The sequence below is a fragment of the Somniosus microcephalus genome, chromosome 3 (genome assembly GCF_052327205.1).
Source record: "Somniosus microcephalus isolate GS21.2 chromosome 3, FLI_Smic_1.0, whole genome shotgun sequence".
NCBI classification, from domain to species: domain Eukaryota; kingdom Metazoa; phylum Chordata; class Chondrichthyes; order Squaliformes; family Somniosidae; genus Somniosus; species Somniosus microcephalus.
In genome coordinates this window covers 369,342,189-369,356,996 of record NC_140989.1, presented here as the reverse complement: position 1 = coordinate 369,356,996, position 14,808 = coordinate 369,342,189, and the positions used below count along the sequence as shown (strand labels likewise).

At 48.4% G+C, this 14,808-nt stretch overlaps 1 protein-coding gene across 2 annotated transcripts in view; it reads left to right on the top strand.

Annotated features, from left to right (window-relative positions):
• tnni3k (TNNI3 interacting kinase) overlaps positions 1-14,808 on the top strand; it is a 184,874-nt gene that overhangs the window by 52,169 nt on the left and 117,897 nt on the right. For both annotated transcript variants that reach the window (XM_085983580.1, XM_085983581.1), the window contains exons 16-18: positions 4,901-5,095; positions 8,503-8,607; positions 9,402-9,454. In XM_085983580.1, the coding sequence (XP_085839706.1) occupies positions 4,901-5,095; positions 8,503-8,607; positions 9,402-9,454 (353 nt within the window). The remainder of the gene's footprint in view (positions 1-4,900; positions 5,096-8,502; positions 8,608-9,401; positions 9,455-14,808) is intronic.

Sequence of the window (14,808 nt, the reverse complement as noted above, 5' to 3'; positions counted from 1 at the left end):
TCTACTATCACCAGCTAAACCGGCGGATCAGACTTTCGATGATATTGTGGCTGTTCTGAAGGATCACTTGAACCCCACACCGTTGATGTTGGCGGAACGATTCAAATTCTATGCGAGAACGCAACGGAAAGACGAAAGCAACGCAGAATACTTGGTCGAACTGCGTAGACTAGCGAAATACTGCCAGTTTGGAGGGAATCTGACAGAGGCATTGCGAGACAAGTTCGTGTGCGGGTTGGCAAAGGAAGGAACGCAAAAGCGACTACTCGAAGAGAACGACCTTACACTTGACAGGGCTGTCCTTATTGCAGCATCGCACGAAGCCGCAGCGAAGGGAACTGCGGAAATGCAGCTAAAGACAGCAGCACTAAGTGTGGATCAAATTACCTCGACAACAACAAAATGCTATCGTTGTGGGAAGACAACACACGACCAGAACCAATGCTGGTTTAAGAACCAGGAATGTAGGAAATGTGGCAAACTGGGTCACATAGCTAAGGTATGCCGGTCAGGGAAGAAGACCAACAACCAAAGGACCAACAACCAAAGGAAGCCATCACAGGAAAAGTACAACAAGGTACACAAGGTGGCTGAGAAGAGTTCAGACGAACAGAATTCAGACTCAGACCCAAATGGCCAGGAGCTGGGTAGTCTGAGAATTCACAATGTGAGTAAGGAAGCTGACCTACAAACTATCTGGGTCATGCTAAAAATAGCTGGAATCCAAGTGAAAATGGAATTGGACACTGGATCAGCTCTATCAGTCATAAATCGAAGGGACTACCACCGGCTATTCTCACATATACCCTTAAGAGATACCAAGTTCGTATTGCAGACATACACGGGGCATAAAGTATACCCCATGGGAAAGATAAGAGTCAAAGTGAGAGATAGGGGTAAAGAACACCCAAGAATGAACTTATACGTACTACATGAGGGAGGACCACCACTTCTAGGACGGGAGTGGATCAAGAAAATAGACATGGAATGGCACTATCTAAAAGCCATAACGAGTGAGGACTCGGTGCAGACAATCAGCTCAGATTCTGAAACGGATGACGATAAGACCAACCCAAATATGAAAGACAAGGCTGAAATGGACTTGCCGACGAAGGTTGGAAAAACGAAGGCTTGCATAAAGGCTTATGCTCCCGAGAAGAACAAAGTTTCAGAACAGAACTCCACCGAACAACGACAACCTAGTTTGACAGAAAATTCTGAGCCTGTTCAAGTTACGGACATATCCATGACGGAAGAACACCGAGCTCGGACTCAAACTTATTTCAAATTACGACAACAATTAGAACAATTGAGTTACCGTCTCGTACAAGAGATGAAAACAATGAAAAAGTTCTATGACACCGAATGGGAGAACCTGGAAAGACAACAGAAGCAGCTAGCTCAAGCAGAGAGCGACCATAGAGCCATCGTGACCAATTACCGATCACATCTCCCTTATGCTGTTCAGGAGTTAGAATATTTGCAGGAAGAAGCAAATGAAGAGGAATCTTCAGGAAGCCAGGATTTTATTCCAGTTCTTCTCTACGACTCCTTACAAGCAGAGTGTGAGAAGTTGAAAGAACAGTATGAACAGGCCCAGGCTACAATTCTGGAAGGGGTTAACTCGGCAACCTCCGAAAAGCTAGTTTCAGTGGAAGCATATGAGCAACTGAAGGTTGAACATGAGCAAGAAGTCCAAAGGCTGCAGGAAATTCTTGATGAGCTCAAGGCCAAGACAGACTCATCGGTAGAAGTTCCATCCATAGATGAGAAATTAGAGGTGAAAGACATGGCAGAACATGAAAGACAAGATGTACAAGAACTCATAAAAATATTAAAGGAAACACAAGACAAATATGGGGCGGCAATGACCGAGATTCAACAACTTGAAGAACAGATTCAACTGGGAATCCGTTCAGTGGAAGAAAAGGGAACTGTAAGAAACACAGAGACTGTAAGAATGGCCTCTGAACATGAGCTAGAGAGCATCAAGGCGCAACTTCTCCGAGCGCTGGAAGCCAAAGTACAAGAGGAAAAGAAGGTGAAAGCATTGGAGGAAAAGGTGGATGAAATGGAGAAGACTCTGACCCACAGTGTTCCCGTGGAAGAGTTAATGGTCAGCCAACTCCTTCATATGCTGAAGGACAAGACTCTACAATGGGAACAATCTGAACACGAGCTTCAATCTTCAAAGGGAAGGAGTTCGGAGCTCTCAAAAGTTATGGAAATAGCTGAGGTTGCAACACAGATTTTACAGGGATGCCAAAAGTACGCTGAATCACGTCAATGTGAACAGCAGAATGTTGAAACAGCTGCTCCAGTAGAAGGATTGAATAGCCTGATCAATCAATCCCCGAGGGAAGGGGAAGTATTGAAATCACAAACGAGGTCATTAGTGAAGGATTTGCAGGAAACCCAGGAAGAGCGGGATGAATATGAACGCATGAAGAAGTCTCTTCAGGAAAGATGTCTAGGGAGGGAACAACAGTCGGCTAACGTCCAGTTGGGTACGGAAGAAGTAGCAGGCCCTCTCGCTAGACTAGCTCAGGACGACACCGAATATTACCATGACCTGTTGAGTGACACGGAATATTACGATGACTTGGTCTGCCCAGCTTGTGATGAAAACTCCCAAAGTGCAGAAATCAGGATGAAGCACTTAAAGTCTAAGGAACATAGGGAGATGGTGGCGCTACAGCTGGCAGCGGATAAGGGAGCCCCGAGAGTCTCCAAGAAGCAGAAAAGAAAAAGACGAAGCAGAAGACGATAACCATCTAAATCATTATCACTTCTATCAGATCATGCACGTGGGCCCCACGAAGGGGGCCAAATCAGTTGGAAAGTAGGAAAAATTACCAAGGCAGTCCAGCTGTTTGTAAAAGTCAGCACTGCTGGTTCAGCAGGACGGAAGTTCAAGCTGTTAAGCCAAGGGAAAGACTATTGGATGAGTCACGCTAGAAATGTGAACCGGCTACACCACAGAGATGTTGTTCGGACCGAGTCAAGACCAGAGACTGAATCTGTGAAGTGTTCCCGCAGAGACTGAATCTGTGAACTGTTTCCCGCAGAGACTATATCTGTGAATTGTTTTACATGAAGTTGATTATATGTTATGTTTAATGGGGAATAAGTATGTTGTAAGCTAAAAAGGGAGGATTGTAGTGTATGTACCCGTCTACCTTTAAGAGAACTATTGTATGTAACCGTTCACCTTTAAGAGAACTATTTTAGGTGTGGCACTACTTTGTTTGGCTTCTGTATACGGTAATACCGACGGTGACCACACCAGTATATAAGTGTTGTGCCAGGAGTTATTGGGCAGATTTGCCCTGACCTTCGAATAGTAAAGTCCTGTTTTAAGTTACTCTTGGAGTCTGTGTATTAATTAACTAAACAACCCACAGACTTTACAAAAGGTCCGAGAGCTCCGTACACAGTAACAAATCCAAGCTTCCCTATTGCTTAGCAACAGGTGCAAAAAGCCCGGCCACAGACCAAGCATCCCTGTTGCTTAGCTACAAGTGCAGGAACCCCCGATTACACAGCCAAGAATCAAGAAATGGCCATTAATATGAAGAAAAGCTTAACTGAACCCACTCCTGAATTTTGCCGGTTAACCGAGATTTCCGGTTTTTTGGGTGCCGGTAATTCGAGAGTTTCCTGTAGATTGGGAGAAGGGGAAGTGCAACGAGACCTGGGTGTCCTTGTGCACCAGTCGCTGAAGGTAAGCATGCAGGTGCAGCAGGCGGTTAAGAAGGCAAATGGTATGTTGGCCTTCGTAGCGAGAGGGTTCGAGTACAGGAGCAAGGATGTCTTGCTGCAGTTGTACAGGGCCTTGGTGAGACCACATCTTGAGTATTGTGTGCACTTTTGGTCACCTTATCTGAGGAAGGATGTTCTTGCCATGGAGGGAGTGCAGCGAAGATTCACCAGACTGATACCTAGGATGGCAGGAATGACGTATGAGGAGAGATTGGGTCGATTGGGCTTGTACTCGCTGGAGTTTAGAAGAATGAGAGGGGATGTCATTGAAACTTATAAAATTCTAACAGGACTAGACAGACTAGATGCAGGAAGGATGTTCCCGATGGCCGGGGAGTCCAGAACCAGGGGTCACAGTCTAAGGATAAGGGGTAAGTCATTTAGGACAGAGATGATGAGGAATTTCTTCACCCAGAGAGTGGTGAACCTGTGGAATTCTCTACCACAGAAGGCAGTTGAGGCCAATTCATTAAATATATTCAAGAAGGAGTTGGATATATTTCTTAAGGCTAAAGGGATCAAGGGATATGGGGAGAAGGCAGGGACAAGGTACTGAATTTGGATGATCAGCCATGATCTCATTGAATGGCAGAGCAGGCTCGAGGGGCCGAATGGCCTACTCCTGCTCCTATCTTCTATGTTTCTATGTACTGCCCCTCCGACAGTGCAGCACTCCCTCAGTACTGCTCTTCCGACAGTGCATCACTCCCTCAGTACTGCCCTTCCGACAGTGCAGCACTCCCTCAGTACTGCACTGGGAGTGTCAGCCTAGATTGTGGGCTCAAGTCTCTGGAGGGAACTTGAACCCTCGACCTTCTGACTCAGAGGTGAGCGTACTCCCCACTGAGCCAAGGTTGACACATGCAATGGAGTTGAGATACAGATCAGGCAGGACCTAATTGAATGGCGGAACAGGATTGAGGGTCAGAATGGCCTCTCTTGTTCCTCTGTAACACCTCTGCTAAAATATCACAATCTGATCATCCAATGGTATCACAGAGAGCGCACCAGTCTATTATTATTGAGACTTACACAAAATGCCATTTGAATGTTTACTGGGCGTTGCAGTTTGTTGCCGGTATAGCCAATTGGTCCGTACACTTCCAATACATTTCTTCACATTTATCTCTCTTATTAGATATCGAGCCAACACGTTTTGCTCCAAGTCCGACGTGGATATGTTCTGCCGGGAAGTCTCCATCCTCTGTCGCCTCAACCACCCCTGCGTCATCCAATTTGTTGGTGCCTGCTTGGACGATCCAAGTCAGTTCGCTATCGTAACACAGTACATCTCGGGGGGATCCCTGTTCTCCCTCTTACACGAACAAAAGAGGTATGGTTTCTGACATGAATCAGTCACTCATGAAAGAAAGACTTATAAAATAATACTGAGCGGCCTACAGGTGGCGCTGTCCAGGGAGAGTATAAATACTTGGGCACGAGCCCAGCTTGCGCAGGACATTCTTAATAGGAACTAGTGTAGGACACAACTAGACCTCCATGTTGTAAAACAGTTGATTAAAGCTTTGTTTAATGCTTAGACCAAGGGCTAAAAATTCGGTTCCGCCGCGCCAGGTCTTCAGCGCCCGAAATTTAGCGCACGCCCGGATTCCCCTAGCGCCCGCCTGAAATTCAGTAGCGTCGCCCCAAGACGGCGGCGGGCGCTATTGCAGGGTTTGGACGCCTCGTTTGGGGCGAAGACTGTCAGTTTCCGCCGCCCAGCTGCCGCTGCGGCAACCGATGCGGTGCGGCAGGCTGGGGTACTGCAGGCCTCCTCCTTCTCTTAAGGAGGAGCTGCCTGCAGCCGTGAGATCGCCGATGGAATCCCCCGGCAAATGAGCCCGGCACCACGGAGAAGTGCCGGGCTCGCGGGAGTCACACACCAATGCCGCGGGGGGGTGGTGCAGGAGTCCGGGGAGGGAGCTGCGGCCAGGCGGCCGCCGGAAAAGCGGCCGGCCGCCGCTCCACCTTTATGTGCCGGCCTTTCGGAGCTGCAACGCACCGTTTTGCAAACGCTGTTTGCGGCTGCGCTGGGCGAGGCGGCCGCAACTCAATTTGGCCATCGGGACGGTTTATCATTGGAACCGGGGTGCTGCGCACACCGATGACGTCATCGGTGCCGGCGCAGCGCTAACGGCTAACGCCGATGTTAGGGACGAACTCAATTTCGGGCGTTAAAAACTTACGGTGCAAACCCACTCTATAGCCAAAAAGTGGGCGCAAACGCAACTGAATTTCTAGGCCCAAGTGCCTAGTAGTTTTCTTACATCAGTTTCTATTTGCTAAAGTTCTACTAGTTTTGTTTGCCTGCAATTATAGAATCTCACAGCAGAGAAAGAGGTCGTTCGGCCCATCGTGCCCGTGCCGGCTCTTTGAAAGAGATCTCCGATTAGTCCCACTCCCCCTGCTCTTTCCCCAGAGCCCTGCAAATTCTTCCCCTTCAAGTATTTCTCCAATTTCCTTTTGAAATTTACTATTGAATCTGCTTCCACCGCCCTTTCAGGCAGCGCATTCCAGATCACAACATCTCGTTGTAAAAAATTTCCTTCAATCTGTGTCCTCTGATTACCAACCCTCCTGCCACTGGAAACAGTTTCTCTTCAATTACTCTATCAAAATCCCTCATCATTTTGAACACCTCTATCAAATCTCCCCTTAACCTTCTCTGCTCTAAGGAGAACAATCCCAGCTTCTCCAGTCTCTCCACATAACTGAAGTCCCTCATCCCTGGCACCATTCTAGTAAATCTCCTCTGCACCCTCTCCAAGGCATTGACATCCTTCCTAAAGTGCGGGGCCCAGAATTGGCCACAATACTCCAGCTGGGGCCTCACCAGTGATTTATAAAGGTTTAGCATAAGCTTTTGTACACTAGGGGCAGGATTTTCATTGGGTCGTGGAGGCGGGATTGGAGGCGTGTGAGGGGTTAAAATCCCGAAATAGGGGTCCCGACCCCATTCCGCCCCCAACCCGCCTCCATGCCAGTTTCAAAGGAGGCAGGTACCCGCCCCGCACTGGGACCCGCCTCCCCGAGGCGGGAAGGGGATTAGTGCCAGTTAACAGGCAGTTTTTAGCCTAATCCCTATTTTAAAGCTTGAAGCACGGTGGCATAGTGGTTAGCACTGTTGCCTCACAGCGCCAGGGACCCGGGTTCAAATCTGGCCTCGGGCGACTGTCTGTGTGGAGTTTGCACATTCTCCCTGTGTCTGCGTGGGTTTCCTCCGGGTGCTCCGGTTTCCTCCCACAGTCCAAAGATGTGCAGATTAGGTTGATTTGGCTATGATAAATTGACCCTTAGTGTTAGGGGATTAAATACGTGGGGTTACGGGGATAGGGTGGGATATGTGTCGGTGCAGGCTCGATGGGCCGAAATGGCCTCTATCTGCACTGTGGGGATTCTGTGATTTTGTGAAGTGTGGGATTCCCGATGGCTCCAAACCACGCCAAGTTAGAGGAGGCGGACCATCGGGATGAAGGGCTTGGAGGGGTCGAGATGTCCGGTGTTCAGGTGGGTGCATGAGTGCAAAGGTAAGTGTGTTTGGTCTGTGTAAAGTGTTTAAATAAGTTTTACTTACCTTTACTTACCTTTACAGCCTTCCTTCCTTCAGGTCTCAGGAGTCTCTCGTCTCACCAGCACAGAAAGCAGAATGGCCGCCAGCTGTCAAAATCTGCAGCCTCTGCTTTCTGTTCTGGGGAGATCTCTAAATCATCCTGAGAGGAAGAAATTAACCTGGAGTACAGATTGTCAGTGTTTGACAGCTTCAAACAGCTGTGAAACGCTGATATTTCATCTGTCAAAAGGTCTTGACAGATGAAATATCAATCTGTGACGTCACCTGTTGCCGGGTGGTCCTAAATTGGCCTGCTGAGCCCGCTGGGCAGACTCAACAAGGTCAATCAAGTCAAAATCGCGTGGGTTGGCCACAACTCGATGGAGGCGGGACTACAACCCCGAAAGTTGTAGTCCCGCCTCCTACCCGCCTCCTCAATGAAAATCCAGTCCTATGCCTCTATTTATAAAGCCAACGATCCTGTGTGCTTTTTGTTACGCCGTCTCTGGGCTTTCCGTTTGCAGTGTTTATTTTTTGGTCAAGTGTTTGACATTTGTTTTTACTGCTGTTGAAACTCTCACCCTGGACTCGACTATTCCAACACTCTCCTGGCCGGCCGGCCATCTTCCACTGTCCAGAAACTTCAGCACATCCTGAAATTCTGCTGCCGTAGCCGAACCCGCATCAAATCTCGTTCACCCGTCACCCCCTGTGCTCACTGACCTACATTGGCTCCCGGTCCGGCAACGGCGTGATTTTAAAATTCTCATCCTTGTGTTCAAATCCCTCCGTGACCTCACTCCTCCCTATCTCTGTAACCTCCTCCAGCCCCACAACCCTCCGAGATCTCTGCGCTCCTCCAATTCAGGCCTCTTGCGCATCCTGGATTTTAATCGCTCCACCATTGGTGGCCGGTCCTTCAGCTGCCTGAGCCCCAAGCGCTGGAATTCCCTCCCTAAACCTTGCCGCCTCTCTACCTCTCTCTCCTCCTTTAAGACGCTCCTTAAAACCTATCTTTTTGACCAAGCTTTTGGTCACCTGTCCTAATATTTCCTTATGTGACTCGGTGTCAAACTTTTGTCTTATAATACTCCTGTGAAGTGCCTCGGGACGTTTTATTATGTGAAAGGTGCAAGTTGTTGTTGTTTAGATCTTCCCGTCTCTCTTGTTTTTCTTTTATGAATCCACAGAATCATTGATCTTCAATCCAAACTAATTATTGCGATTGATGTGGCCAAAGGCATGGAATATCTTCACAACCTGACTCAACCAATCATACACCGAGACCTCAACAGGTACGCCAACCTGTGCCTCTGGGGTCGGAGACGATGCCAGTGTCAGCACTGGGATTGCTTCGCCCATTGGTTCAACTCAACGTTCAAAACCAAAAAGTAAATCTCACTCGGGCCGTTGGTCATTAATGCTGGGCGATATTAATAAACGAGCAGAATGGGCGTGTAATCGGCAAATCAATTACAATATAGTTACGTGTGAGGTGGTGCATTTTGGTAGGGAGAATAAGGAAGCCACTTGCTCCTTGGGAAGTAAGTGTCTCAATGGGGTGGAGGAACGGAGGGATCTGGGGGTACAGATACACAAATCACTAAAAGTAGTGACGCAGGTTAATAAGTCCATAAAAAAGGCAAACCAAGTACTAGGGTTCATTTCTAGAGGGATAGAGTTGGAAAGCAGAGAAGTGATGTTGAACTTGTATAGAACCTTGGTTAGACCACACTTAGAGCATTGTGAACAGTTCTAGCCTCCATATTATAACAAGGAGATGGAGGCATTGCAGAAGATTTACAAGGATGATACCAGAACTGCGAGGTTATAACTATCAGGAAAGACTAAACAAGCTGGGTCTCTGTTCTCTAGAAAAGAGAAGACTGAGGGGTGACCTGACAGGTCTTTAAGATTATGAACGGGTTCAACAGAGTAGATGTAGAGAAGATGTTTCCACTTGTGTGGGGGGGGGGAGACCGAAACTAGGAACTGCGAGGTTATACCTATCAGGAAAGATTGAACATGTTTACTCAACAGTCTATATGGAAATTAATGGATTTCTTATTTTCTCTCTTGGATCTGACAGCCATAACATCCTGCTGTATGAAGATGGTCATGCAGTGGTCGCTGATTTTGGAGGTTTGAATTTTGTGTTTAAGAACATGGCTGATGTGTCTTGTCGAATGGACATCATTGTACTGTCTGAAGCGCCCAATTGTCACTCCCATTTTGCCGATGGCAAGTTACGTCCAACTATCCTCCCAATCTCATTAGAATACGCCCTAAAATGGGCGTTAGCCACGTAAACAATCAAGGCCCAAGGAAAGCGCTGAACCCACATCATAGGATCATAGGATTGTAGATCGTAGGATCATAGCATCGTAGATCGTAGGATCATAGCATCATTGTATCATAGGACCTTGGGATCAGACAGCACAGGAGGAGGCCCTTCGGCCCATCGTGCCTGTGCCGGCTCTTTGAAAGAGCTCTCCAATCAGTCCCACTCCCCCCCTGCTCTTTCCCCACAGCCCTGCAAATTTTTCCTTTTCAAGTATTTATTCAATTCCCTTTTGAAAGTTACTATTGAATCTGCTTCCACCGCGCTTTCAGGCAGCGCATTCCAGATCACAACAACTCGCTGTAAAAACATTCTCCTCATCTCCCCTCTGGTTCTTTTGCCAATTCCCTTCACTCTGTGTCCTCTGGTTACCGACCCTCCTGCCACTGGAAACAGTTTCTCCTTATTTACTCTATCAAACCCCTCATGATTTTGAACACCGCGATCAAATCTCCTCCTAACCTTCTCTGGTCTAAGGAGAATGACCCCACCTTCTCCAGTCTCTCCACGAAGCTGAGGTCCCTCATCCCTGGTACCATTCTGCTGTATTTCTCCATTGAGCCTTAAAAATTAAGTTTCAAGTCATTTAAGCATCATTCGCGTTTCAGAACCTGCAATCAGGGAAGTGTACCAATTTAAAAAATATATTCCAAAATACATTCAATGAACCGGAAAGCACAGAGCAGGTCTCAGTGAGGTCACATATTTCAAAAACACTCAAAAAAATGTGCTTGAAATTCTGGTCGCAATGTTATGATCGGAAAGACAGCAGTGCAGCATTCCCTCAGTACTGCCCCTCCGACAGTGCAGCGCTCCCTCAGTACTGCCCCTCCGATAGTGCAGCACTCCCTCAGTACTGGCCCTCCGACAGTGCAACACTCCCTCAGTACTGCCCCTCTGACAGTGCAGCGCTCCCTCAGTACTGCCCCTCCGACAGTGCGACACTCCCTCAGTACTGCCCCTCTGGCAGTGCAGCGCTCCCTCAGTACTGCCCCTCCGATAGTGCAGCACTCCCTCAGTACTGCCCCTCTGAAAGTGCAGCGCTCCCTCAGTACTGCCCCTCTGACAGTGCAGCACTCCCTCAGTACTGCCCCTCCGGTAGTGCGGCGCTCCCTCAGCACTGCCCCTCCGACAGTGCAGCACTCCCTCAGTACTGCCCCTCCGACAGTGCAGCGCTCCCTCAGTACTGCCCCTCCGGCAGTGCAGCGCTCCCTCAGTACTGCCCCTCCGGCAGTGCGGCACTCCCTCAGTACTGCCCCTCCGGCAGTGTGGTACTCCCTCAGTACTGCACTGGAGTGTCAGCCTAGATTTTTGTGCTCTAGTCTCTGAAGTGGAACCCTTGACATTCTGACTCAGAGGTGAGAGTGCTACCCACTGAGACACAACTAACACAGGAGGATACCGGCATTTAAGCGTCGGTGGGAGGTGGGGTCATGGCCAGTTTTGTAGGGGGAGTTTTGTTTGAACAGGAAGGCTTGATGGACGTATGTAAAAGATGGAGGAGTGTTGGGCGTATTGTAGTCACGCTCGTAACTCACTTACACTGAACGTTGTGCCATCTTTCAGCCACGGGTGTGTAGTGTATGTACCTTGAAGAAGGAACTATATTCTGCAGCCCCTGTATACTGCAGTACCAGTAGTGACCACCCCTGTATATAAGCCTGTATAGTAGTTCCAGTTTTGTCTCCATTCAGTAAACACCTGTTATAACCAACTTCTGCAGTCCGTGTCTCAATTACACACGGACATTACATTGGCGACGAACAGATCCGAATTTACCTACAGTTCTGCACCACCTCATGGGGATCCATCCCTGAAGCGAAGTTATTGGAGGTCGAAGCCAGAAGGAAGAAATTCAAAAAGAAAAAAAAATCAGACAGAGGAAACGGGCGTCGACCGTGGGCAACCGCCCTCTGATTCATCGAATTCGAAGATTTGCAGGAGAGGCTGTCGAAAGCTGGGCTTGGTTCTCCAGTCTATGGTGTTCCAGCTAATCGGGCTGGTGGCAGGTAGTACACTGATCCTTCCTGGGCTGCGGCGGGCTAGAGCTCGATCGGATGGCTTTTCAACAGGGCCGAGCAGCGTTGTCGGGAAAGAGGAGAGAGGGTGGAGCACACAGGGCGTGGCCGGTGCTACGAAGCCGGGCAGCGTACAGACCCGAGAAGAGGGAGGAAAGTGTCCCATAGGGTCTGCTCTGACGACGGGAACAGTAATTAAAATAAAGGAAAAATAAGTTAGTAGCGCAGAAAGCCGCGAGGAGCTGCAGTTTGCCACGGGGACCGCGGAGAGCGGCGTTAGCAGCAGCGCGGGGGAAGCGCGCGAAGACCATAGGGCGTCGCCATCAAGGCATAAAAACGCCAGCAACAGCGCTGGCAGCAGCGGAAAAGACAGAAAGCGCGGGAGGCGCCATCTTAATCCAGCGGGGAAGAAGGCAAAGCGCGGGAGGCGCCATTTTGTTCAATCGGGGAAGAAGGCAAAGCGTGGGAGGCGCCATCTTAGATCTCCAAGATGCCGAAGACTGGCAATATCACTGCCTTCGATAATGAAATAGAAGACTGGACCACATATGTGGAACGAGTCGAAGTATATTGCAAGGCAAATAAAGTAGCCGATGAGAAAAAGGCATCGGTACTACTAAACTTAATGGGCGCAAGAACGTACGGCCTATTGCGGAACCTGATCACTCCAGTCAAACCGATGGGGAAGAGTTTTAACGAAATTGTTGATATCCTACAGGAACACCTAAATCCTGCACCGCTGCTGATAGCAGAAAGATTTAAATTCCACAAGAGAAATCAGCATAAAGATGAGAGCAATGCCGATTACCTTACGGAACTACGCAAGCTATCAATGCACTGCCAGTTCGGAGCAGGACTGGCAGATACCCTACGGGACAAATTTGTCTGTGGACTCCTGAGTGAAGGAACCCAGAAGAGGTTACTCTCGGAGAAAGAGCTGACGCTAGATAAGGCTTTCAGCGTGGCAGTTTCGTACGAAGCAGCAGCAAGGGGAGCTGCGGAAATACAGCAAAAGCCACAGGAATACGGCACCCATGAAATGACACGGGGATTTGAAAAATGTTATCGCTGCGGCAGAACAACCCATGACCAGAAGGACTGCTGGTTCAAGGACAAAACATGCAGGCAATGCGGAAAGATGGGACACATTGCACGAGTTTGCAGGTCCGGGAAGAAGACTAACGACAACAAAAAGACTACTAAGGAAAAGTACAGGAAAGTACAAAAGATGACGGACAGTAGTTCCGAAGACCAGAAGAGCGATAGTGAATCCAGGAACAAGAGATTAAGCTGTCTCAAACTACACAACGTAATCGCAAAAGAGGATCACCGAACCATTTGGGTCACCCTCACGATAGCAGGGTCCCAAGTCAAAATGCAATTGGATACAGGATCAGCCCTGACCGTCATGAATCGACGAGACTACGAGCGACTATTCTCACACATACCCTTGAAAGACACATCCATTGTCTTGAAGACATAAACGGGGCAGAAAGTATACCCCAGAGGGAAAATAAGGGTGCCTGTCGAATACAACGGCAAGGAAATACAGAAATTGTATCTGTACATACTGCAAGATGGTGGACCACTGTTATTGGGACGTGAATGGATCAGAAAGATAAGTTTAGACTGGCACTCCATTCAGGCACTGACTGTGGCTGGTAAAAAGGATGACGACGTCACACCTGGACGATTGTCAAAAATCTTAGCTAACGCTAAAGAGGTATTTCAACAAGGACTGGGAACTCTTAAAGGCATAACCACCTCGATAAAAATAGAAGAGAATGCAATTCCCAAGTTTTTCAAAGCAAGACCGGTACCGTATGCAATTCGCCCAGCCGTCGAGGCAGAGCTGGAGAATCTGGAGAATGCAGGCGTGTTATCTAAGGTAGACTGGAGCGAGTGGGTGACACCCATCGTTCCTGTCATGAAGAAAACGTTAAACAATAAGTCTGAGGAGCCAAGGAAGGTTCTCATCTGTGGGGACTTCAAGGTGACTGTGAACCCAGTCCTTCACACAGTACAGTATCCTCTTCCGAGGATAGAAGATATTTTCGCCTCACTATCTGGAGGGAAACGTTTTACAAAAATTGACCTAGCGCAAGCATATTTGCAGATGGAGGTTGAAGAATCCTCTCGGAAATATCTCACGATAAACACTCACAAAGGTCTTTACCAGTATAATCGACTGGCATTCGGAGTAGCATCAGCTCCGGCTATATGGCAAAGAGCGATGGAACAAGTCCTGCAAGGGATTCCGGGGACTCAGTGTTACTTGGACGACATCCTAGTGACAGGTGAAGATGACAGTGAACACCTTGCCAACCTAGAGCAGGTGCTCACTAGACTAAGAGAACATGGGCTACGAGCCAATCGCCCCAAGTGCGAGTTTTTAAAGAAACAAATATCGTATTGTGGCCACGTGATTGATGAAGAGGGGTTACATAAGACCCCTGACAAAATTGAAGTGGCAGTTAAGGCTCCAGCGCCTGAAAATGTGTCGCAACTGAGGTCATTCCTCAGATTGGTGAATTACTACCATAAGTTTTTGCCGAATTTGTCCACAATTCTGCACCCACTGAACGCCCTGCTACAAACTGGAGTAGCATGGAAATGGAGCGATGAATGTAAGCGGGCCTTTCAGAATTGTAAAGGCCTGATCACTTCAAGAGAAGTATTGGCTCACTACAACCCATCACTACCGATGAGACTGGCGTGTGATGCGTCTCCCTACGGCATTGGGGCGGTATTGTCACATAAATCCCTTGATGGTTCAGAGAGGCCGATAGCTTTTGCGTCACGCTCGTTAACTGCAGCCGAGCGTAACTACGCCCAGATTGACAGAGAGGCCCTCAGCCTGGTGTGGGGGGTGAAGAAGTTCAATCACTACCTGCACGGACAGAAATTTACTCTACTAACTGATCATCAACCTCTTGTCTCCATTTTCAACCCTCAGAAGGGCGTACCGATAATGACAGCACAACGGCTACAGAGGTGGTCCCTTTTCCTAGGGGCACACCAATATGACATTGAGTACAAAGGAACTAAACAGCATGGGAATGCTGATGGATTGTCGCGCCTACCATTGCCGACGGTGGAAGAAGAACTGGCAGTGGATCCAGTGGAGATATTCCACT